This window comes from Lichenostomus cassidix, chromosome 3, assembly GCF_008360975.1.
Source record: "Lichenostomus cassidix isolate B80296 chromosome 3, HeHo_3.0, whole genome shotgun sequence".
Taxonomy (NCBI): domain Eukaryota; kingdom Metazoa; phylum Chordata; class Aves; order Passeriformes; family Meliphagidae; genus Lichenostomus; species Lichenostomus cassidix.
This window is the reverse complement of record NC_139483.1, coordinates 88,925,162-88,949,325: the sequence shown is the minus strand read 5'-3', so window position 1 is coordinate 88,949,325 and position 24,164 is coordinate 88,925,162. Positions and strand designations below refer to the sequence as shown.

General features: G+C 38.8%; 1 protein-coding gene across 16 annotated transcripts in view; it reads left to right on the top strand.

Annotated features, from left to right (window-relative positions):
• The first annotated feature begins 1,216 nt into the window (after positions 1-1,216).
• The window catches only part of MLIP (muscular LMNA interacting protein), a 101,839-nt gene continuing 78,891 nt past the window's right edge, over positions 1,217-24,164 (top strand). For 9 of the 16 annotated variants that reach the window (XM_085056643.1, XM_085056641.1, XM_085056636.1 and 6 more), the window contains exon 1: positions 1,218-1,392. In XM_085056643.1, the coding sequence (XP_084912769.1) occupies positions 1,330-1,392 (63 nt within the window). In that variant the 5' untranslated portion in view covers positions 1,218-1,329. Of the gene's footprint in view, positions 1,393-24,164 lie in introns of all 16 variants that reach the window. The other 7 variants (XM_085056645.1, XM_085056642.1, XM_085056639.1 and 4 more) reach the window with 3 other exon arrangements.

Below are 24,164 nucleotides of genomic sequence, written 5' to 3'. Positions count from 1 at the left end.
ACAATCTAAGGTTTGGGCTTTTTTATCAACTTTTCATATATAAGGTATATAAAGTGTTGGGGAATGACTGGCTACCTTTTCTTCCTACCCAAGGCTCTAAAGGTCATGTGAGTACAGCATCTATCAAGAAACACACAGAAAGGAGTGTGCCTAGTTAGAGCTGTTGAAAAATGATAGATGAAAAAGGATTTTACATTTATTTATTCATTCATCACATCTATTTATTTATTTATTTTATCAGAGTCTTCTTTTACCAATGTGTTGACAGGAAGAGGTGAAAAGGATGTGTGTTTACCAGGGATTTACTGAGATACTTAAACAGCCAGCTTTGCTGCATGTCTAATGAAAAACATATTACCAGAAAGCACAGTAGCAAACATTTTTTAACAGTAGCAAACATTTTCTGTGTTATTCTGTGTCTTGATGCTTCCCTTTTCCTTGCTGGTACACGCAGAGCCAGCCCTGTGTGTGAATCACACCTCAGACATGAGCCTAGTTGATGTGGCAACAGAAGGGTGTGTTGTAACCCTTGGCATCCTCGGCAGAGCTGCTGAGAGGTTCCTCCAGCACTGCAGTTTCTAATATTGGCCTCCTGACTTTATCGTTGTGAACCAGAGCCAGGTTATTCTTCTACAGCCAACTAACAGACTCCACAACCACCCTCATATGGCTGTCAGCTCCATTTTAGTTGTTCAGTGGTCATTTCTTCACAGTGCCTGCTGAAAGTTTAGCAATTCCTTCTGCACTTTGAAAGTGCAAGATGTCATATTCTGATATTAGGAAAGGAGAGTACACTCTGCATGAGGGAATATGAGGATAGCTCAGTCCCAAACACTCAACAGGGAAAGACCAATAACTATGGTAAAGCACCGTTTTAAACTGTTTTTCTGTACACTTTCATCTCTACATAGCAACATGTGGTGCCAGTGGATTATATTTGCCATTTTACTTGTTTAACAATCTCTGTGAGCTCAAGTTAGTGCTACTGACACATAGCTATTAATTTTCATGGACTTATTCAGTGTGAGCTTTTGGGATAGAGGGGGCAAGAAGAAAGTGAATGGGGCTGATGACCAAAATACATCCTGAAGAATTTGCTGTGATACCAAACCAATGTTTATTGTTATCAGAGGCAGCTGTCTGCCCTCTCTCCACGCTTCTATTTGTGGATTTTCGATGGCTATAAATGGAAACACATGCTGACCAGAAATCACCACAGCGCTCCTGATACTTTTCTCTCCTGCCTCCAAAAGTACAGAGATATCTAACATGTAGTCAGGTTGAATCACTTCTGCTCAGGATATTAGGTGATTTTTATTCCCCTGGGAAATGGAGTTAGGAAAACATGAAAGCAAAGCCTCAGGAAGAGAAGCTTTAGAGGAAAAGCAAACGGTAAGATAACGTTGAGAAATGCTAATAGTTATAACTTTTAAAAATATAATTATAAGCAGGAAAAGAAAACAATCCATGGTACTTTTTGGGAGTATTTTCTGGCTTCCTTTAACCACTGAACTTGAAGAATAAAACTTCATTCATGTGGGTTAAATTAATTATTTCAGTACATTTGTGTGAAAATTATGGTAATTTGTGAATGCATTTTGTGTGCATGTTAAATGCAAAAACTGAAATCTAGCTAAACATTGATTTGTTATCATAACTCAAACTGATAGCTAATGTCTGTGGTTTTTGAGCATTTTCTTTCATGGGACTAGACCAAAACAAGTTATTATGAGAAAGTGAAAACAGTGAAAACACATCTTAATTCCTAATTAGCTGAGGCTTGCAATGCAATTTATAATTTGCCTTGCATTAACGAGGTTATTTTCTTGTTATCACAAAAATGACAGTTTAATCTTGACTTTGCAAAAGTGTGAAGAAAAGTGGCCATCCCTCTTGCTAAGACACAAATCAGCGCTGAATTTTTTAGCACTTATCTTAAATAGTGGTGGTGTTGTGTTGATTTGGCCTTGTAGTGGGCCAAATTTTACTCCTGTTTAAACACTCCTGTAAAAACTCCTGTTTGCCTCTACTAGCCTCAGTTAAGTGAGTTTTGGCAAGCTTGTGTGTTAGTTAAGAGCTTTAAATACAACTTCACCAAGGCGAGGTGTGTTGGGTAGGAAATAGGGAATGCGCTGGAACTGAAAGTAATGACCTGGTCTTACACTACTTTTTCTTTTCTTAAAAAAGCAGTATTTATCTAAAGAGTAATATCTGAAAGAGCACTGATAAAGCTTCAGCATTAAGTTCTAATGGAAATATTATATATTGTTTTAATTGTTCATTTTCTCATTAATTAATTAATTCTTTAGACAGTGACCTCATTTTCAGTTTGTGGTTGATATATAAAATATGAGGAAGACGCTTAAAAATTAAAAAAAAAGGGTAAAATCCACTTAATCTTCAGGAATGGTTTAAAAGGAAACCTTTCACATGTTGTTCTAGCTCATGCATAAAGAAAATATATAGCAATGTAATCTAATTGCAGACTATATCCTCATGCACAAAGAACTGAGCAGCCAACCTTAAGTAAGGCTTTTCCAAAATGCAACGTGCTTCATTTGGAACCCTAATGATCTGCCGATGACATTCTCTGTGTGCATCATTTACTAATTTTAAGAATAGCAAACTGTAGCAAACAGGGACCCCACTGAAGGGAGCCACTCTAAGGCTCATGTCAGATCACACACTGTTCAGTAGTTTCAAAACTAAATCCTCCCAACACGTTGAGCTGAGAGTGTCCCTTAGCAGTGGCAGATCACATTCCTGTGGGTGCTCAGTGAGGGGAATGGAGATGCCTTGGCTTAGTGGGTTTCACAGAACTCTTGACAGTGGAGGCATGCCTCGGCTCTGTGCCAGTCCTCCCAGCCCTTTCCCTGTCCCCTTCCCACTGAGCTCCAGTCTCTTCTATGTCCTACCTCAAACTGTCTTTGCCTATTTAGTCTTAATGCCTTTCCTTCTGTTTGCTAGATTGATTTCCCTTTGCCTCCACCTTTTTCCCCTAGTTTTGTATCTTCTGGACTTGTATTAATTCTGCCCTTTTCTCTTTGTTCCATGCAGGTCAGGTCAACTGACTGCATGGGAGCAGTGTCAGTCTGTGGTACCAATACTATTTGTACATGTTATTGTTGATGTCTGTTCACATATTTAACTTCAGTAGAGCAAATACATAAACTATTTAATATTCTGCTTCCACTTCCTGGTGCTGCCTTTTTTCACTTCAGTTCAATTACAAACTCTGTGTTTAGCACCACTGGTGTCCAGATAAGTCTGCTTGTATTCCTGAATCATGGACAGTCTTGCATGTGTAAGAGGTTGTTTTCCAAGGACAGGATGGCTTTCCCAAGCCCCCTGTGTTTCCAAGCTGCTTTCTACAGTATCCTACTTACCAGCTCCTGGATAGGCTAAAGTCAGTTTTCCTAAAGCCCAGGGTGTGTGTTTTGGTACTTGTCTTCCTCAGTTTCCCACAAGGTCTTAGGCCTCACTATTTCACAGTCACTACAGCCAAGCCTGCCACTGACTATAACATTCCTTGTTTATGAATAACAGATCCAGTTTTGTATGACACTGGTTCGCCTGTCCTGTGCCTGAATCAAGAAGCAATCAGGGACACCCTGCAGAAATTTTCTGCATTGCTTGTGCCTTGTTCTCTGCAAATGTCACAGAAGCTAAAGTCTTATGTGAAAAAAAAACCCAAAACAACACCACTAACAGGATGTGCAATCCAGATACTTCCTGGAGTTGTTCAAAGAAGTTGTTGTAAGGAGCACTGCCCACTTGCTCAACCCTTCCACGCTGTCTGTAGCCCAGTCCCACTGTGATGTCACCCTCACTGATCTCTCCTCAAATCCTGACCCACAAACTCTCACCCAGTCCTGTTGTTCATCCTGTACAAAAGTTTTCCACACTTTAGTTGCTGCTTCACACTAAGATTCTGACTTCTTTTCCTGCCTTTCTGAAGAGGTTGTGTCTCTCACAGCACTATAGCCCTGTGAGCTATCCCACCACATCTCAGTTATTTCTGCAAAGTTGTAGTTCCATGACCTATATGTATTTGTATGGGTAGGACAGATCTTGAATTTGTATGCCTTGTTGTAAATATTTTCTAGCTATTTTCAAAAGAACAAAGTCTATGTCATCCTGAAAATATTCTGATTGTAGCATGTCAGTCAAGTAGAGACCAGTTCATGCTTAGAGCCTAACACAGAAGACAACCTCAGTTTTATGAAGTGGTATTGTACCTTTACATTCACTGCTCACCGTAGATGAGATAAATAATATAAAATTCTCTACCACTTCAGCCTATTTCACATAATATTTGTGAAATTTATTGTTAAAGAATTCTTGTCCTTGCTTCCTAAAGGAAGAGTCCTCAGCAGCCAGAATCCTGAAGAGAGTCTTTGTGTGGAGCTGACGGTGGCAATAAAAGATAATGGAGAGCCCATTTTGTGAAGGGAAAATAGAATGACTCACTATAAAATAGATTGGACTAAGTAGGTGGACTCAATGTTCCTTTTCATAGCTTTGATAGGTCAGAAGGACCGAGTACTCTAGTTTCCTATTGAAATGACGACTCACCTCAAAATAGTCAGTTTTCCTTGTGAAGTCCTCATCCCTTAATGCAGATTGCCTTATTTGAATTTATTTTAATTATATTTCACACTTCTGTTTCCTATTTGATCTATTCACTCCCTATGAAAAACAGCACATAAAGCATTGAATTTAAAATAATGTTTACATTGGTGTGTTTAACAGGGAACATTTAATCTTCATACTTTAGTTTGCATTAAAAGGTTTTTTTTTTTTTTTACTTTCTTCTTACATGGAGTAGCAATAAAGAACAGTTCCATAGAGAAAATAAATAAACCAAGTGGATATATCAGAAAGAACGCCATACCTTCAAATGGAATAAAGGTTAGGTTTTGCATGAGAGAGTTGCAGGACTTCATTCGGAGAATTAACATTTGCTTTTCACAAACAATATGTGGATACAGCTCATACAGAGCAAGGCAGTTCAAATCTGGTGGTGGCAGCAAGAGTCCTGTCAATATCAGGTCTTCTCTGTGGGAAGTACAGACTCCTTGAAGAAGGCAGCCTGTTTCCTGAAGTTTGCCACCTAAGGGAGCCCAGACAGAGTGGAGGACAGTGACTAATGGGGTGATGGCTGGTCCTGCTTGCAGGTTTTGTTGATTTAACAACATGCAAACCAGGTGAGAAGTGAGTATGAGAGGGGAAGGGTTGTTTGAAGAGCAGAAGATAAGAGAGCTGGCTGGAGGCTGGTGGAAGTGGGCAGGACAGGAGGCACTGGGTGCAGCCATGCTTCCACGGAGACTTCTTCTGCCAGGTCACCCTTGCTCTTGTGCTGTGAGGGTTGCTGTCAGAGAGGTAGAGACAGCAGCAGCCCCTCTGGGCTTAGGCTGTCGCCTCTTTGCCGGGAGCAGGATCCCATGGCCAGCACTCCAACATGCTCCCTCTGGGCATGCACCAGGCAGGTCCTGCTGGCTGTGGCTGCAGACAGAGAGGTGGGGTAAAGCCTCAGTGGAATGCCACAGGGAAGGAAGAGGAGCCCAGGGAAGAGTGAGTGTTTCTTTGCATAGATACAGGGAATCAAATGCCTGGGCCAGGATCATTGACAACAGCAGAAATCTCTATGGCTGAGTAACAACAGCATAGCTGCATCTGCCCGTGGCCTTGGGGATGAACCAGGCTTATGCCTGTGTGACACACCAGCCCCTGAACCGCTCCTGCTGGTGAAGGGAATCTGAAGAGGTTGAGGTGGGAGAGATACAGCTGCTGTCCAGGGAAGCAACTTGAATTGGAGCCTGTGAGAGGGGCAGGTCCATGGGTTCCCTGTGCTCAGGGATCTGGTGTCCGTGCAGAGCTCGGAGTCTCCACAGTTGTATGCATCCAGCCAGGACGGTGGTGTAGGGTCATAGAACAGCTCTGCTGAGGGCACATCTTCATCCTGGGAGAGAGGAGGTGATGAACATTGTGTGTGAGGATGGCAGGGATTCAGAGGGGGAGAAACACAGTGATACAGTGCAGAGTGCAGGTGCTGCAGCAGGTTATGGGCTATGCAGAAGCCAGTGGAACATACATGGGGGAGCTGCCTGACTCAACTCCCCCTCCTCTCTGCCTGTTCTCTCCCCTAACAAAGGACAGGCTGGTGGTTGCTAGGCTGCCAATTTACATTCAGGTTAGAGGTGAAGTGTGTTTTCATTTAAAAGTCCTCTTTCATCACTGGTTTACTTTGCACCCTGACTTTTCTACTTCTGTCTCCTGTAAGAACACATCTACTCACAAAAGAAACTCCTAAAAATACGTCGCCTGCCTGAATCCTTTCCTCAGTTTGATTATTCAGTGTTGAGTTTGATTATCATGCTCATCTCATGGCATATGAAATTAAATAAACACAAAACTATAGAGTCAGAGAAGGTTTTATGTGTGTTTTTATTTCAATGATTTCTGTTTATCTAAGAGGAAAGTTTTAGTCGTTGCTGTGGAGGATGTGTGTGACCTATGGGAGCGTTTGTCATGTAGCTGAGTTCAGGTGGGTGAGTTGGCACACTTAGGGTATTTTGTGCTACTTTGTCCCAAATTACAGCAGCTTTGGAAAAAGGGTTGCTTCACAAGAGACACTTTTGAATAACCCTGAGCTCTGTAGGTCAGGACTGAGGCTTTGTAGTTGCTGCAGCAAGAAACTGATAAGATCTGGACAGAGGCAATTGCATCTTGCTGTCCAGGTATAGGAAAGTGACCAATGCAGAGCTTCAACCAGAAGATCAGAAATTCCTCCTGCATACCTAAAGTTCCATTCCTGCCTAACTGTGTGGAAGCATGGATTGCTTCAGCAAGCAATCACCGAGGAGGAGGAGGGAATAAACTTGGAGCCTGCACGTAGCAGCATATTTTTAGCACTGTTGATGTGACATTAAACAGGACAAAAGAAAGTGGGAAGCACTGAATCCTGGTCTGCCTTTCTTTTTAATCCTGTAACTTAATATTACTGCAATGAGGCAAGAGCTGCCTTTTCTTTAAGGTAACACCAGTCTTACAGAGGTACTGCTGGAACATTTGAGGTAGGCTTTGGCTGCATCAGTGGGAAAAGAGCTCTTTTGGAGAAGTGTTATCAGTGCATTTTTGGTTGGAGGTTGTGGGAAACATTACAATACAATCTCACACAAGGGTTTAGAAGATGAGTGCTGCAGATTCCTGTAGGGTTTTGAATGTTGTGGTAAAAGAGGCTTTTCATGAAAAGTAGCAATTGCGTATTTTAATGTTTTGGGGTGAGGAAAGAGAAGAGCTCCTGTAACAGTTGGATCAATTGCTGCCACAAAGACATGGAGGGCAATTCAAGTGATTGAATTCTGGGTGAGGCATCAAGAAAGAGTGTTGGTATGGAGAGACAGCCCCTGTTGATGAATGAAAGCAGTTCTTGGGAAATAGTTCTAGGCATGGAACTCTCTAGAATTCAGTTGAAGATTGTTCTGTGGCATGTTATTGGTTTGATACTTGCCTGAATGATACCCAGGCATAACTTGAGAGATACGAGTGAGAGACTGTTTCCGGAAATAAGTTTGGCTATGGAGACTATTATTTATAAAAACCTTGTTGTTTCAAAAGATATTCCTCAGGAATAAATGAGTTATGGGTGATATTTGTGAAGATGTTCACTGTCCACTGCTGCTGCTAACACTGAAATTCAGAATGAACATTAGGAAGAGCTCTTTCATTAGAAGTACAGGGCAGCACTAAAACAACCAGGGAGTTTGTGGACTATCCCCTCTTGGAAATTTTCAGGACTTAACCATATGAAACCATGGCCTTGCTTAGGCAGTAGTTTTAACTTGAACCCATATGCTGGAGTGGATGATTTTTGGAGGTCCCTTCCAAACCTTTCTTTCATTTAATTTTGAAGCTACACTACAACATTTGTCATGAAATATGCTAAGAGCTTTTTCCATCTGCAAATCTCCTTTAACACATTTAATATAGGTACACAGTGAGACTTGGCTTATCATTAAGACATCCTTATTCCACCATTTTAAGCCTAATGTCTTCAATTCACTATTCTTTGAATTCCGAAAGTGCTCAATAATAGAGTGGCAGCATTAAATCCTTTGCTTTTATACCAATTCCTGAAAATAGATCTTGTGGCTTAACCCCAGACAGGAACTAAGTACCTCACAGTTGCATCTTCCTTCCCCTTCCCCACTCCCCATTGTGAAGGAGTATTGAAAAAAAAAGTAAAACTTGTGGGTTGAGATGAGAACAGTTTAATAATTGAAACAAAACAATAATAGTAATTATAATGATAATAATGAAAAGGAGAAAGAGAGAGTAATAAAAGCTAATAGAAACACATGATGCACAATACAACTGCTCATCAGCTGCTGACCAACGCCCAGACTGTACCTGAACAGCAATCGTCTCCTCCCGACCAACTCCTCCCCGTTTATATACTGAGCATGGCATTCTGTGATATGGCTCATAACTTTGGCCAGTTCAGCTCTTCTGACCATGCTCACTCCCAGCTTCTTGTATACCTGCTCACTGGCAAAGCAAGGGAAACTTAAAGGTCCTTGATTTAGAGTAAAGACTAGTTAGGAAAAACTAAAACATGAGCGTGTTACTAAGAAGAACTGTATCCCAGGTGAAACCAGGACAAACTACTTGGCAGTGAATAGAATAAAAAGAGAGAAGTGTTTTATGAAAGGGATAAAGAAGGTGGATGTTAACAAAGCTGGACTTGGAGGACAGTAGGCGTGAGATGTCCCACCCTTGAGGGGAAAGGAGCGCCCAAGATTCATAGATGCCTGTGGTTGAAAAGGAATGACAAAAGTCAGAGGGTCCACAAAAACTTGCAAAGTTTTATTGGTAAGTTATGCACATGTACATGGAAATTGGAATGTTAGTCCCTTATAGCATAAACACATTGCAGTGGATTTTGAGTAAGGAGTAGGGTGGAAGAGGACAGGGAGATTAAAGAGAGGGAGGGAGAGAGAAAGGAAAGGAAAGGAAAAAGAAAGGAAAGGAAAGGAAAGGAAAGGAAAGGAAAGGAAAGGAAAGGAAAGGAAAGGAAAGGAAAGGAAAGAAGGAAAGGAAAGGAAAGGAAAAGAAAGGAAAGATGTATCTATCACCAGTAGTCCTGGTTCCAGCATTAATCCTGCTGATAGGATGTCCAGGGTCCTGGATCATGTGTTTTGTGGGGGTACATTTTTATTGATAATTTTTGCCTGTTCTGGAGATAAGTTTCTCACTTTCTATGCACATTAGTTGCCATATGAAGGTCATTCTTCTAGACCCATCTGGAAATGGGTTGGAGAGCACTGGGGGTCTTTGGTGGCCTTGATCCCCCTCTGCTGGGTCAGCCTGTTGTTGGCAGCCCATGCCTGCTTCTTGACCTCATTCTTGCACTTGTGCTGCATTGTGCTTATTTCCAGAAATCGGAACACGTATGTTTATCCCAGAAAAGTGCTGCCCTGCCTTGGTATGGGCTGCTTCTCCAGTCGCATCAAGTGAGGCATCAAGCCTCCCTCGAGTGATGGTTGCTTATTTTCATCTCTCCTTGAGAAGAAGATTCCACTGGATGAGGAGAAGCAGGAGTAGGATAGCTTATATTTCACTTTTTAAGTATATAGTTTGCTGCACTGATGTTAGCAAAGGCAGGCTGAAGAAACACAAATTATGTGTGGAATGAGTTTGTGCTGCTGATAAATGATGAGGGACTGGGGAGTACCTGCCACTTCCTAACAGGATGGAAAATGGAGCAATGCCTGGTGGTCCTTCATTGTTAGGACCATCTGAAACCTTTGCTTCCTATTACTTTTCCTTTGGAGGGAAGCACTACCCTTATCCCTAAGTTCTGTGTATCAAGGGAGCAGAGCTTCAACTCTTGATTGAACATGAAGGTTGTGCAGGAAAACCTTCTGCATTCAATACTCCATCGTTGAGAGTTAAGTGTTACCTATTTTGAAAGGACTGATGGTGACTTGTAGTATGTACTGCAAAAAAAACTTTCTGATGGCAGTTTTACTGTATTAATACCTTCCTGGTAACAAAGATCCATTCTTGAGGAAAAGAAACAAAAGCAGATTTACTGAACATAGGTGAAAAATTAATTTTGCTCAACCACCTTTAATTTGCTCAGGATTCTGAAAAGTAGGAAGTAATGGGTTGAAGCTTTTCATATAGTGAATTGTACACAAATGAATGTATTCATACTGCAGAACTGGTATTATTACAGAAATCCCCAAAGCAATTTCACATTTTGCTCTATGAGACAGAAATGGAATCATTGCCATTCTCTCTTTTCTGTATCATGTTTCTTGATATTGAAGAACATCTGGAAATCAATCACAGGAAAATTATAATGCTTCTTAAATGTTATGTTTATAAATGATGTGAAATGAATCATTAGGATTGGCTTTAACCATTCAAAACTGAAGATTCAGGGAAGAGCCATCAAAAAATTTTCCCCTGTTGAATAGATTTCAAATTGTTTTCATAGAAATTCCATGCATCTCATAAAAAGTAACTGACAGTACATTTATCACCATTTTACTGCTTCTTAAAAATACAGCTTTTGGTGATGATTTTATATAACAAGAATGATAGAAAAAATCATTAGATTTTTACCCTCAAGCAAGAACTAAGTGGTTTAATATTCTTCTTTAGTAAATGAACTTTGAAATATATCCAGATCAAAAACCAAACATCAACTGAGTTAAGTGATAATCAGACAAAGAGTAATTCTTTGCAAAGCTCCTGAGCCAAAACTCAGCTCTTTCAGTCCGAGACAACAAAAGCAAAATGCGAAGTCTTTGTATTTGACACTCCAGCACAGACAGGACTTGATTCATCTTTCTCTCTGCTTTTCTTTAGCAGATAATATTTTCACTAATGTGATAGAGCTGTTCTCTGTTGAAAATACAGCATCTTTCCTTACAGCTATGTTATTTACAATCTATTAGGTGAACTGACACTGATATTTACATATTAAAAAAAATCCCAATAAACTGTCAGTGATTTATTTGTCAGGAGAGAAGTAACTAAATCCAACAAGGAAGATTTTTTTTTAGTTTTCTTTTATTTTAAATAGCAATTCATTCTAGTTTATAGTGTCTTCTTCTGAGAAAGAAAGTGTATGTCCTGAAGGATTATAGTGATAAATGATTCCTGTAATGACTTTCAGTTCCTCCCCAGTTTCTAAGGCTTAGAAGTCAGGGCTGTGAGCCTCCAACCTTGCCAATGACTTGTGGTGACGCAGTGCTGCATCGTGTGATGGATTGCCTGGGGTTTTCAGCATACTTTAAAGATTGGGAAACAGGATTATCAGAGCAAATTTAATTTCCACTTTATTTGCTTTGTTTTATTCATGAGTGTTATGATAAAAGTGTCAATAACAGGATTACAGGCTAATTTTTGTTCTCCAGTGGTGATTTTGCTGTCCAGAAAAAGGGAAAGTTGACATTTTCACCCTTCCACACAATAGCAGCCAAAGGGACGAGTCCAGAAAATGGTTCTGCGTACTGCAAAGTGCTCCCAGAATTACCCCCAGGAGCAAGATGTGTGGATAACACTCTCAAAATTACTAGGGAAAAATCAAACCAGTTTCTTAAAAACAGCTACATTTGTAGATATTAGTAATTTTTAAGAAGTAGAAAATAACAGACCACTTGACTTCTAGGAGCACTGCCTCTGTGAAGTGCTCAAGTACTTCAGATGTGAGTGTCATGTAAAAATATGGAAATAATTTTCATGATGGTCTGGGCAGTTTAAGGCTTGGCAGGGGTGTGAGATTGAGCATTGCAGAATTAGGATGTACTTCGACACTCTGATGTAGGTTTTCAGAATACGCTCTGGTGTACCAATATTATATATTCCTCAAAATTTAGAACTTATTTGAAATGTTGACCCCAGTATTCTGAAGGTCAGAATTCTGTTTCTATATTGGACTTTCTTGATAGGCTATTAAGAACAGCATTACTTGTATGATCTTATGTTTATTGTGTATTTTAGATATCTGGTAAAACATTATTTGTCTATGAAATTATATATTAGTTATTAGCTCTATATAAATTAGCTCTAATTAATGTCCCTGAGTTCTATTTTTATTTCTATTTCTCATACAAAATCTTACCGGTTTAGATGTTACTTCACTGATGATATAGGAGAAAGTTGCCTTCTTTCCAACTCCTTAAAAATAATTATTTGTTCCAATAATGGAATTATATTTGAAATAATCACTTTTGGATAAAACATGAATAGTTACAATAGTTATCTCATTGACCTATGTCAGGGTATCAGTGATTTGGTTTGATGTTGTTTGTCTTCATTTGTAAGTAGAGAGATTGTCTTCTATTGTAGCTATCTTGTTTTTGATGTCTGTGAGAGGGTACCATTCCAAATGGATATCCAGCAGCTGACACGTGTAGTCCAAGAACTGATCAAATATTCATAGCAGGTAAATGACTTAGAGGGCTAGTCACTGACATAACCTATATTTATGTCCCTTCAAAAGCAGATAGCCGCTTTCAATCAATGCCTGAGTGAGCAGATGATGATTTTCCAGTAAATCTGTTTTTACTTACATGTGTATGTCTTCTTGCAAACGGACTATATTATATGTAAAGTGATGATCTGTGTGGCATGTCAGAAACACTGCCCTACCGCAGAGCAGATGCCAAACAACAAAGAACAGTATTTTTGTATTTGCAGGTGTGGGACATGAAGGTAAGGGACAGAATTTGCAGCATAAAGCATGAAGGGAGTTGATAAGCTGTTATGAAAAATCAGCTTTCACTTTTGAAGCAGAATGCAAAGGTATTTTAAAGCACTATTGGAAGTTTCTGAGTTCAGTGCACCATGAAAAAGGTTAGTTGTTACTTTTCACATATTTCAGGATAAGGGATTTCAGTAAGGACACCAAAACCTTGTTGCTTTTGCATTTTTCTTCCTGGCTTCTTCAGCACAGCCTTCCACATGGGTTGATTCTGATACTAGGGCAAACTTTTCCTTCTGTACAAACGAGTTTTGCCTTTGATTTCCGTACCTGAGCCTAGCTGAACCATAAACAAGATTTCCCTCCTTTCCCTCCGGCATTTTATATAAAGCACTTGACTGTACTTGTAAGTCAGTCTTAACCAATTGTTTTTGTGTTGATCTATAGGAATAGATGTAGATGGGTATACAGAAGACTTTTATATTCCAGGTCTGCTGTATAACTAGAAGATATTTCTACTCAGAAAGCTGGGAGTGATACTTTGCATCATATCTTCAAGTGAGAATGCTTCAGCTCTTTGCTTGATTTATTTTGCTGATACTATTTCTATGGTTAATATCTCTCCAGCATTGCAGACAATCCTTTGCAGCTCCTTTTTCAGTGACATGGTTGCCTTCTCACTCGACGGCACTAGGCAATGTGTCACATTTTTGGTTGACGTCTTATTCTCCTGTGTTTTCTGAAGTGTTTACAGGATTTGTGGCACTCCTGCTCGCTGCACTCCAGGCACGTGAGGCAGTTGCTGTTCTCCAGCCTGGCAGGAGCTTTGGGCATTATAACAAGAATTGTCCTTTCACAGCTTTGCAGTGCTCTACAGTCCCATGGCTAGTTCTTTATTTGAGTGTAGAGATAACCTTGGATTTTTTCGGCATTAAAAAGCCTGAAGTAATATCAGATAACATAAATTAGGTGGTGCAGTTTCCCTGGTTTGTTAGTGGAATCTTACAAGCTTGTATTTTGGTTCCTTTATTTTCATTTTGGTTGTCTTCTTTCACTTACAGGAACAACAGACTGGCTGCTATTAGTCTTTAATTTCTGACATATTATTTGTTTTTTTGGCATCTGGTTGTCAACCTGTTCCTCTCTGTTAAATATTTAGGGCTACGACTTTGTGTGGATCTGTGCAGACACTTCATTAGCAGCACTCCTCTGCTGATTCTGTTTGGATTGCTCCTGTAATCTAATATCCATAGGGACCAGAGCTGCAGTTAAAAAATTTGACAACTCCATGAAAATGATTGTTGTAAGTGCTGTGTGACTGGCTGCTAACACAGAGATGAATATAAGCACAGGCTGTATTTCCCTTTAGGAAAAACACACAGTTAGTTGCTGGTGCTCAGCTTCATATGGCTCCTTTTCTACCAATGCAGCCAGTTTTGATTCTGAGCCATTCTGTTTTGATTGAAAAGAACAGCAACAAGGCCCAGAACACTACAAATTCAAATGTTTTTTTAAAGCTTACCATCACAGAACACAGGTTTATCCAAGCCAGCTGGCTTGCATACTGAAATAGTCCCTATTCCTGTGTTATTATAGGCTGTCAATACAGGCTTGGCTGCAATAAACACAGGTAAAATCTGGGCAACCCCCCTCAAATACACATGCAGAACTTTTTTTTTAAATTTTTTTTTTTTTTTAGGATTTTCTTGAAAACTCTTGTAACTATTGCCTGGTTTTAGGAGCATTTTAATATTCCTGTTAGGGAATGTGTGTGTGTGTCTATTTCTATTTCTACCCAGTTTTGAAGTAACTAATTTACACTGATTGTACTTGAAGAGAACAGTAATTCATTGCTCTCTGGAGAAAAATGGGGTGAATGGTAGTTATTTAGTGCAAAAAATATGTATTATTCTTGTGTTTATTTGGATTTGTCACTTTTTTTTTTCTGTAGGGTTGATTTAAAAGTGCCTGGAAGAGATTGATTTAAGCATAATATGACAGTTTTTCTTCCCTAACGTACTTCTTTCAGTCATCTAGGAGATGTATTTAATATAAAGGACATGTGTCACTTCAGCTTGGCATAAGAATTCATATTTGGTAATGCCTAGCAGCACTGTCTGCTGAAATACAGTAGTTAGCCTGATGGCTAATTTAAAAGGAAAATGTGATGTTTGGACAGGAAGAAAAAGAATGTCATATGTGAAGTACTTCTTATCACAGACAGGTCAGAGCTTATTTTGTATTGCAATGATGGCTCACCACTGAGCTTCAGATTATTATTAGGAAAACCCTATGTGTCTTATTCTTCAGAAAATAGTTACAGGTGTTGAAGAAGAGGGTTTTGAGCAGTGATTTGGTGTTTCACTGCCATGAAACAAAGGGACAGGGACAATGTAGTAGAAAGAAATATTATAAAAAACAACCTTATGTCTTACTATTTGTGTTCTCCCCTAAAAGGATGGAGGTAAAAATTCAATTAGCAGCATTAGTCACAGTCTAAGATTTGAGCTCCCCAGAAAAACACTCTGCTGTCACATTCTGTTGCTATTTTTAGCAATTTTTCAACTTTGCCCAATATGATGGAAGATGAGACCACTGTTGATGAATCACATTGATGACAAACAAAATGGATAATATCAAGTAGGTGTTTGTATTGGGATTGGATTGGACCAAGCACAAATGTTTTGAAGTAGTTTTGTAAAAGCTGGTTAGGTGATGGCTTGCATTCTTTGTCTGTGCTTTGGGTGCTTCCTGGTGTAAAACTGAAGCCTAACCTGCATTTGTAAATCCTCACAAAAAAAAAAAAAAAAGAATAAGGAATGTGTGATGAAGGATTATAATATTCCTTGCTTGGCTCACTGCTGTGAGAACAGTGTTGGCAATATGAAGCCAGAAAACAAGAATGGATGACTGAATTGGAGGCTCACTCTGTCTAGCTCAGTGTCCTGTCCTTGACTGCTACCTGTAGCTCATGATTATGGAAAAAAAAGGCATAGTGAAAAGGACAGGTATTCCTGTGCTTTCCTGTTCCTCCTAGACTTAGTGTAAATAAATGGATCAGTTCACTGTGTATCTATTTTCTTGGCTTTTGATCTGGTTTTCTTTCTGGTGTCTGGAACTTCCTGATGCAGCAAGTTTCATAATAATTATGTGTTATATGAAACACTGCCACTTTTGTTTCTATGATAACTTCATGTGGTACCTCATGGTAAATTTGTTCTTATATCAAGAATCCATAACATTGTAGTAGAAACTAAGCTTTATACGTATCTCTTTTTCTATACAATATTATAATAGGCATAGTCTTGCTTTAGGTACCCACTGGCTCATATTTACTGTGAATCTTGTGCATGAATGGTCCAAGTAATATTGCTTAGACAGGAATCCTATCCCCTCTTTGATATGTCTATAATATGCAACTGACTGAGAAGCTAATCTGATTTTTTTAAAAAAATCAATTAAAAAACCAAGACTATGATTAATCTGATCCATATTAAACATTTAACTTTGAGTAGGGTGGACTGCATATCAGAAGTGCTGATTTCTGTCTATTGCATGTAAAGAGAAAATGAATAAAATATATGTTTCTATTCTGGACACCTTTGCATTTGGTCAGACAAATATTGCTTTTGGGGAGTCATTCACTATGGAAGAAGGAATATACATAATCCTGGGAAACAGCTGCGCTTTATGAAATCATTCACCACATAATAGGCTGGTAAAATGTGTTTTACTTGCTGTCCTTCCTCTCACACCCTTCGGGCAGGTGGTAGCTAGACCTTTTGGGCACTAGCTAAGGTGCTTTTGCAGCACAGAAAGAAATTGCAAGGAAATTTTATCCAATGAATACTCCTAAAGCAGGATTTTTTCTTAAGGCCTGACATCGTGGTGTGCACATGGTTTTTTTTGGTGAAATTGTCTATAACCTCAAGAGAGCCCATTCCTTGGATGATGTGTTTCATTTGGACTGTAAAGAGGGCTCCCAGCACAGTGTCTCTTCAAAGGTCACCCAGACCATTTTGATTAATGCTATCTTGTTTCTGGTTGGCAGCTAGCAAAAGGGAGGAAAAGAGAACACACAAAAAAAGTGAGGCAAGGTGAAAAAACCACTTTGCTCCTTTAATGAAAGCAAGGTGGCAGGTAAATGTTATCCTCACAAGCACATGGTGTGCAGTGGGTAGAAGAATAAGAGATGATCCCAGGGCCAAGGGAAGAGGAGAGCTGGTTTCTGCACCTGGGAGATAGTGAGGCTCAGCTTGCGAGTGCCTTGGTGGTGTGCTTTTAGTTGAGAAATTGCCATCTTTAATCCTTTCCAAAAATTTGATCTCTGTGCTGGCTGAGGAATCTGTTGCTGCCATACCGAACATTGGCACAAACATGCTGCCTTGCAATTGATGTTGCCCTTTTGATGTCAGGTCTTTCCTGATCCTGATGCCAAATCCATAGTGTGATTCCACTAGGTAATTGGAAATTATATTTTGATTTTAACCATTTTCCCATAGGAAAATTTGAGAGAAAAATTTATTCAAAGATGTAAACAATCCTAGACTGAGCCAATAAGTAAGCTTCAAGAACCTGTAGCATTTGACTTACCCTGGTTTTGCAGTTTCTGTAACGAGCAGCAAATGGCATTTAGTTCCTAGTTGTTCTTTTTGGCATTCTGGCACCATGCTTTCTTCAAAAAAAGAACAAAAAAAATCCTTCAGACCTATTTCTTGATTGTTCTGGCATTCTGGCATTCATTCCCACAAAAATTTCAGGTGCCAGCATGACATTTCAATACAGAAATGGTAAAGAAAATATCAGAGTACTGCAGGCTCTCTGTTTGAGACCTACAGAAGATTTCAATATTTTACTCGCTAGTCTTCAGGAATAATTGAAGAGGTGAGAGTGGGTAGACCCCAGGTTACAGTAATTTTTTTCCTACTAATGTAGAGCCTGATCTTGCTTCAATTACCTGATTTTCATCCCCTAAAATCAGAAATTTAGAAATTCTTATTTTAGTTAACAGGGCTAATCAGCAGGCTGTGTTTCATCTCTCCTGAATTTAGACAGCTGCATTTACATCTGAAGAGGTTGTCTAGGCTCCTGTTGTAGTCAGCAGGAGGAAGCAGGGATTTCTTGGCCATCATTCTCTGATGTAGTTTAAATGCCTATTTTATGGTGAAATATATTGTTGTCTAAGAAGGGCCTATTCTCTCTCCTTTGACCATAATGGAGCCTTGAACAAGCTCACATGTAGATTTGCTAAATACTTATGTTTTCTTAATTGTCTGTACAGGAAACGTCCATTTAACTTTGCAGAAACTTTGGCTTTTCATATTATTGCAATGCTATTTTATTGCTCTTCAATTTATTTAATTAATTGCTTGGAGTTGTATTTGATGTGGAACAGAGGTATCAGCAGGCACACCAAAATTTTAGATGTGAAGTTCAAGATATACACAAGTGAAAATGCAGAGAAAATGTAGACTGAAATCTGGGCACAGTCCCAAGAAACAGCCATTGACATTCCTTCTCTTGTGGAAAGTGTTAGGCTATTTTAAGAACCACTGTTTTTGATTGATAGCAGAGGGGATTCCAGTCTGATAGAGTACTTTCAGCATGTTAAGTATGTCAGGCATTTATTATCTTACACACTTTTGTCTTTTTTTATGTTTTCTGAAGCTATTTTTTCCTACAGATTGTTTTAATATTGTACTACATCCTATATATTCTTTCTGGTACATTGGCCAAGCTAACAAGGCTCTGCTTGCATTTCTCACTTGAACAATAAAGGATGAAATGGTTAGGAGAGTATGCAATTTAATTGCTAATTATGTGAATTATGTGAATTTATGTACAGCAGTTTCCAGGTTGTAATAACCATAACTCCTTCCTTTTAGGTAGTGTTGCCACTTAGACATCACCACTGTGGCTAGCACAGGCTTTTCCCATGAGAATTCTTCTTGTGTTTTATAAATAAAGATAAAGTTTGGATGTTATTGGAACAGTGTCCCAGAACTTGGACGGTGCAGGCCTGGCCAATCAGGCCTGGGGGAAGGCTTCTGACTGACCAATCTGGGTGACTTTTGAAAACTCTATATATATGATGAAATCAAAACAATAAAGGTCATTCCTTCTTGCCACTGAGAACTGGTGCTTTCTTTACTCTGCTAGCTGCTCAACAGCGACACACCACTGCAGTGGGATTGACCCACACAGCTTGTAGATTCCTTTATTGAATTGTCAAAGAGAATAGTCCTGGAAGTTTATTCTCCTTGATGTATTTGGGAATTCAGGATGGTCTCTGTGATTTAGTATTTACTAGACTGGAAAGAAAAAACTATGAAGGGACATCACATGCCCTGAGAAAGGGAAATCACACCTGTAGAAAAACATTGGCCGTGTGATAAATGTAATTATCTATATTTTCCTTGGCATCTCTGTTGTGTTTTGGGAAAATAGAATTAAGAAATTTAGGGAAAAAAAAACTCTACTCATAGGATGATTTACATATACTTATTTGTCGCTGTTGAGCAGCTAGCAGAGTAATGAAGGTACTAGTTCTCAGTGGTAAGAAGGAATGACCTTTATTGTTTTGATTTCATCATATATATAGAGTTTTCAAAAGTTACCCAGATTGGTCAGTCAGAAGCCTTCCCCCAGGCCTGATTGGCCAGGCCTGCACTGTCCAAGTTCTGGGACACTGTTCCAATAACATCCAAACTTTATCTTTATTTATAAAACACAAGAAAAATTCTCATGGGAAAAGCCTGTGCTAGCCACACTTATTCACTGCTTTTCACGTAATATTAATGTAACAAAAGGGGGTGGAAATTATTTAACTAGTATGCATTCACTGATCAAATCAGTCAGTGTATCTGCCTTCATATAATCAATGAAAGCTTCACTTGGAATGCAGAGAACTTTTCTACATCTTTGTCATGAAAATGCAGGACAGAAATATTTGGAAATATTCCACTTCCATTACTTGAATTTTTCTTAATTTCAGCGTGTATATACTCTGTTGAGTATGTATTAAAGCAGTAAAATTATGGAGGAACTCTACAAAATTTCTTGCAAGAATTTCCTGGAATTATAGCAACAGATGAGCCACTTGATTGTTCTCATGTAGTTTTCCATTTCTGTTAGAAAATCATAGTGCAGAAAAATTCATTTATAGGAAAAGAAAGTGCCTTACAATATAAAATCTTTACAGAAAAAACCACTTCTTCTCATTTAAACAAGAGTAAATTTACAAAGGACACTGTCTACAAATAAAGAAGGACATTTGTAGGAAGAGAAAGGGTTATATCTCACCTGATAAACCTTATTAAAATAGATAGCCAAACTGTGCTGCATCACCAAGAGAGACATACTCAATAAGAACAACCAAAAAAATCAAACATGTTATATACAAGGGTAAGCTGAAGTGTGATACATATGCACCTACAGACTCATAGTGACACAGACAGGAATGAAATCATGATTTTGTCAAAGATATTGACCATGGTACCCATGGCAGGTGAACTTAGTACCTCTATAACTGAACCAGATACTCTGCCTCATTGCACCTGGTGTTGGATTAATCTAATTTCCTTTGTGCTTGCACTTACTGGGATGAAATAAGAAGTCATTGGCAGGGGTTTTTTTTGGGAGGGTTTTTTTTTTTTGGTGGTTTTTTTCGTTGGGCTTTTTGTACAGAGAAAATTCTTCAGGGAAAATTCTACGTTGCCTAAGGTAAAGCAAAAATCTGAACATTTGCTCTGAGGAGACAACATCACTTGCAGACAAGGAGTATGGCTGGAGGAGAGCTGGAAAGGGAGCTGCTCTTTTGCTCAGTCACATTGCTCACTGGATTACAGTCTTTGCAAATCTAGCTGGCTCAGCTGAACATTGCCTGAAGTTAAGTAGGATGAAGTGGAAATAAGTATGTATAAAACTGTTAGCCTCAGTCTGCTTTGGTCAGAATTCACAAAAAAAAATAATCAGTCAGTTTTACTGAAGCTGATGTGGGGTTATTCCTGACTCTCTAGAAGATTCGGTACCTCTGCTTGACCCCAAACATGCATGAGACCATGGAGCTGTCTGCCTTCTTTTTGCTGTGGGCCCTCACCCTGCTTTTGTAAAAAGATATCCACATTTGCTTAATTAACAGACCCAAAGAGACGTCTTTGGAAGGACACCTTAAATTTTGTCTGCCTTCCCATCACCAAGCCTGCTGTTCTATAGATACCATAAATCTTAAGAGTGAAGGTAACATCATCACTGAGACAGAGCAGTCCAAAATTATGGCATGTAGGTTAGACCAAGACACAGTGCAGTATTACAGTGTGTAGATTATTTTCAGTCCATTTAGTCTAAGACAAATCTTGTCTCTTCCTATTTATTTTCCAGATTTATACTGCAGTTCGTGAACTAGAGGTGACAGAAGACAAAAAATTAAATAGCTCTTACCGACCACAGTTGCCAGCTAGCTTACTACAGAGTAGGGCAAGGAAGTCTCCTTTTCTGGGACCTGAGATGAAAAGCTTTTCCCATCCAGAGTAAGATTCAGACTTAATTCAAGCATCTCAGTCAAAATTCTGAAAAAGCGATTTTTAGTTCCCTTCAAGTCATGGGCTTTCAAGGCTTTTTAATATGAAAATTTCCCAAGCACATCCATTTCAGCGTCAATTATTTCATTTTACAGTATACTCTGAGTATTTTGGTGCCTGTCTGAAACGATAGCCCATCATAAATGCAGAAAGCAGAAATAGTTTTGATAAGTCCTTTGATCCTATGAATTTGATTTGAGCTCCCCTCACAGAACAGAGAGCCACAGGGTGGTCATTTCTGTTCAATACAAAGGGAAAGGAAAAATCATTGCTGCCTTTTAAAAAACATCCTGCTGGAGTGGGTGGTGGTGGTGCTGGTAATGTGGATGCCTCCAGCATCCTGGAGAACCCAGTCTGGGAATAATTTGTTTAAACCAACTTTAAGATGCATCCCAAACCCCAAATATCACCCTCTATTAATAGTGTCCCTTAACTATTTGTGGACAATAAGCAATCATAAATGCTGAATATTTTCTGAATATAAAGCAGTGTAATAGAAGAGGAAATGAGCATTACCTCTTGCAGGAAAGGTCTCCTGCCTGGTGGTGGTGTGGGAATACATGGTTTAAGCTTCTTCAGGCAGACTTTATCCAGAAAGCCTGCTTGAAAAGGAAAAACAACTGCCTATATTACATACCTGCACCTGTTTAGCTCTGTAACTATCTCTATACTGCCAGTATCTCCCTAGTGTAATAGAAAGAATGTTTGATAATTTCAAATATTTACTAAATCAAACAACCTATAAATAGCTTATGGAGCATACTAATTGGATGCTAAACAATATTTAGGAAGGTATCTAGAAATGGATTATATGCTAATGGAAAACATTGTAACAAATGAATAATAGTCCTTATTATAGGTACATGAATATTTTACATAGGAAATACTTTTTTGAGGCTTACCTACTTTTCTGTGCTACTAAAAACCTGATCCCTGAAGTTTTGCACAGAATTTGCATTACTGTCCTGATGGGTTATGTCAGAGTGCTAGATGGCACTGGAAAATGTTTCCTGATCCCCAGCTGAAATATTTTTCCTGCTCTGTATTTCTTCCCCACTGGTTCTGTGGTGTGAACCAGCAAAGCCACAGGGAGATACAAGGTGTGGTGACAGTTCTTGTCAGCTGACGAAGAAACCCACAGACCCTTAATACATGTTCAGATGAGTTTTACTTCTTTTAATGAATTCCTCCTCAGATAGTTCAGATTTTTATGCTTTCCTGAAGCCACAGGATCCATTCTTTAGTACTGCACATTTGTAGCACCTTGTAAGCTTTGTCCATCATTATTATAATGCTTTCTCATATGCAAAGTGGTGTCAGATTCTTTTGTTTTGCTTACTATTACCAACATATCTAGACAGCTTTAAAGAAAAAAGAAGAGATCTGCAACGGTTTATATGATGCTGAAGTGCTGCTTTGCAGCAGAGTGTTCTACAGGAATGGTGCAATATGGTATGCAGTGTTTTATATTTAATTATGCATCAACAGACTGTCTAGATGATAAAAAGTCTGAAGTTCTGAAGTTGACCAGTAGGTCATCTCTGGTTTAACCCAGACCTGTGTTAATGAACACAGCTTTGTTTTCCTTAAGAGATTCCCCACCCCAAAGGAGCAAATATTATGGTGATTTTGTGGTTAGAAAGGTATTTGCAACTTTGTTTGCCATGTTTGATGTATAGTTTAGGATTTCTCTATGAGTTGTGGGGACTGTATTAAAGGATATGATATCATTAGCTTTCCCTTTTCTTAGTGTCATGTCTTTGTCAATTTTAAGGCTATTTGGTTTAATTTAAAATTGAGTTTCATTGAGGTACTTACTGCATGGATCAAGTATGTTTTTGGGAATGCTTTTAGAGAATTAAGGTTCAAAAAGATGCAGTAATATTTATGCATATTTATGTACATTTAAGCATGAAATTGATTCTTTTTGGAGATAACGAGTAGACAGCGCCCTGAGGCTATTGCCTTTATACCATTGTTTTTCTCTGTCACTAGAAATGAACTTGGCTGGCTGTCATAAAAAAACTTCACTTTCATAACAGGCAGAGAAATGTAATTGCTTTGGTAGAATTGCACACAGTAAGCTCAAGGGCTCTCAGTGTATTTTATTGCAGTTGCAGTTGAATGATGGAGATTAACCTTATGCTAATCACTGTAAACATAAAACCTTCTGTCTTAGATGGTGCTTACTACAAAGATTACTGATGTAATTTATTGATACAAACAATAGGAATTTTTTAGTTGCTTAGAAGCCATTTTAAAATCTGAAAAATGAATACATTACTTCTGACCATCTATAATATTTATGGTGCACTTCCAGTCATACAAAGTATACTGCTCCTGAATTTGGTCAGCAAAGAGGAAACATCTTGCAAGTTGACAGCATTTAAACTCTTTAAAGCAGAAACTTTGTGAAGTAATATTATTATTAACATTTTTATAAGTAATTCTTCAAATATTTCAGTCCTTGTCATGTGCCTTGCTTAATGAGATGGATATTCAAGCAAAGAAGAATAGTAACGAAAAGATTGTTATTCTGGAGACTCATACAAAGAGTAAGCTATAATGTATATTTTACATTTAGTTCTGAATTTTGCACAGTACTGCTATCCAGCCTTGTTAATAGAGTAGTCTTCTGTCTCATGTTTTGGGAGGATCTAGCACAGGATCTACACGTGGAAACTTGACTAGGTTTCCATGACAGAATATAAACCAAGTCCACCCTGTGCTTTCTTTTCTAATTAGAGAAAGTAAGAACAACACATTTGACCTCACATAAACATTTTCATTGAAGCAGTCAAGACAAAATTTGAGGGCATTTCTTCACTGAAATCAATAGTGAAAACTTCAGATGCCCCTCTGGT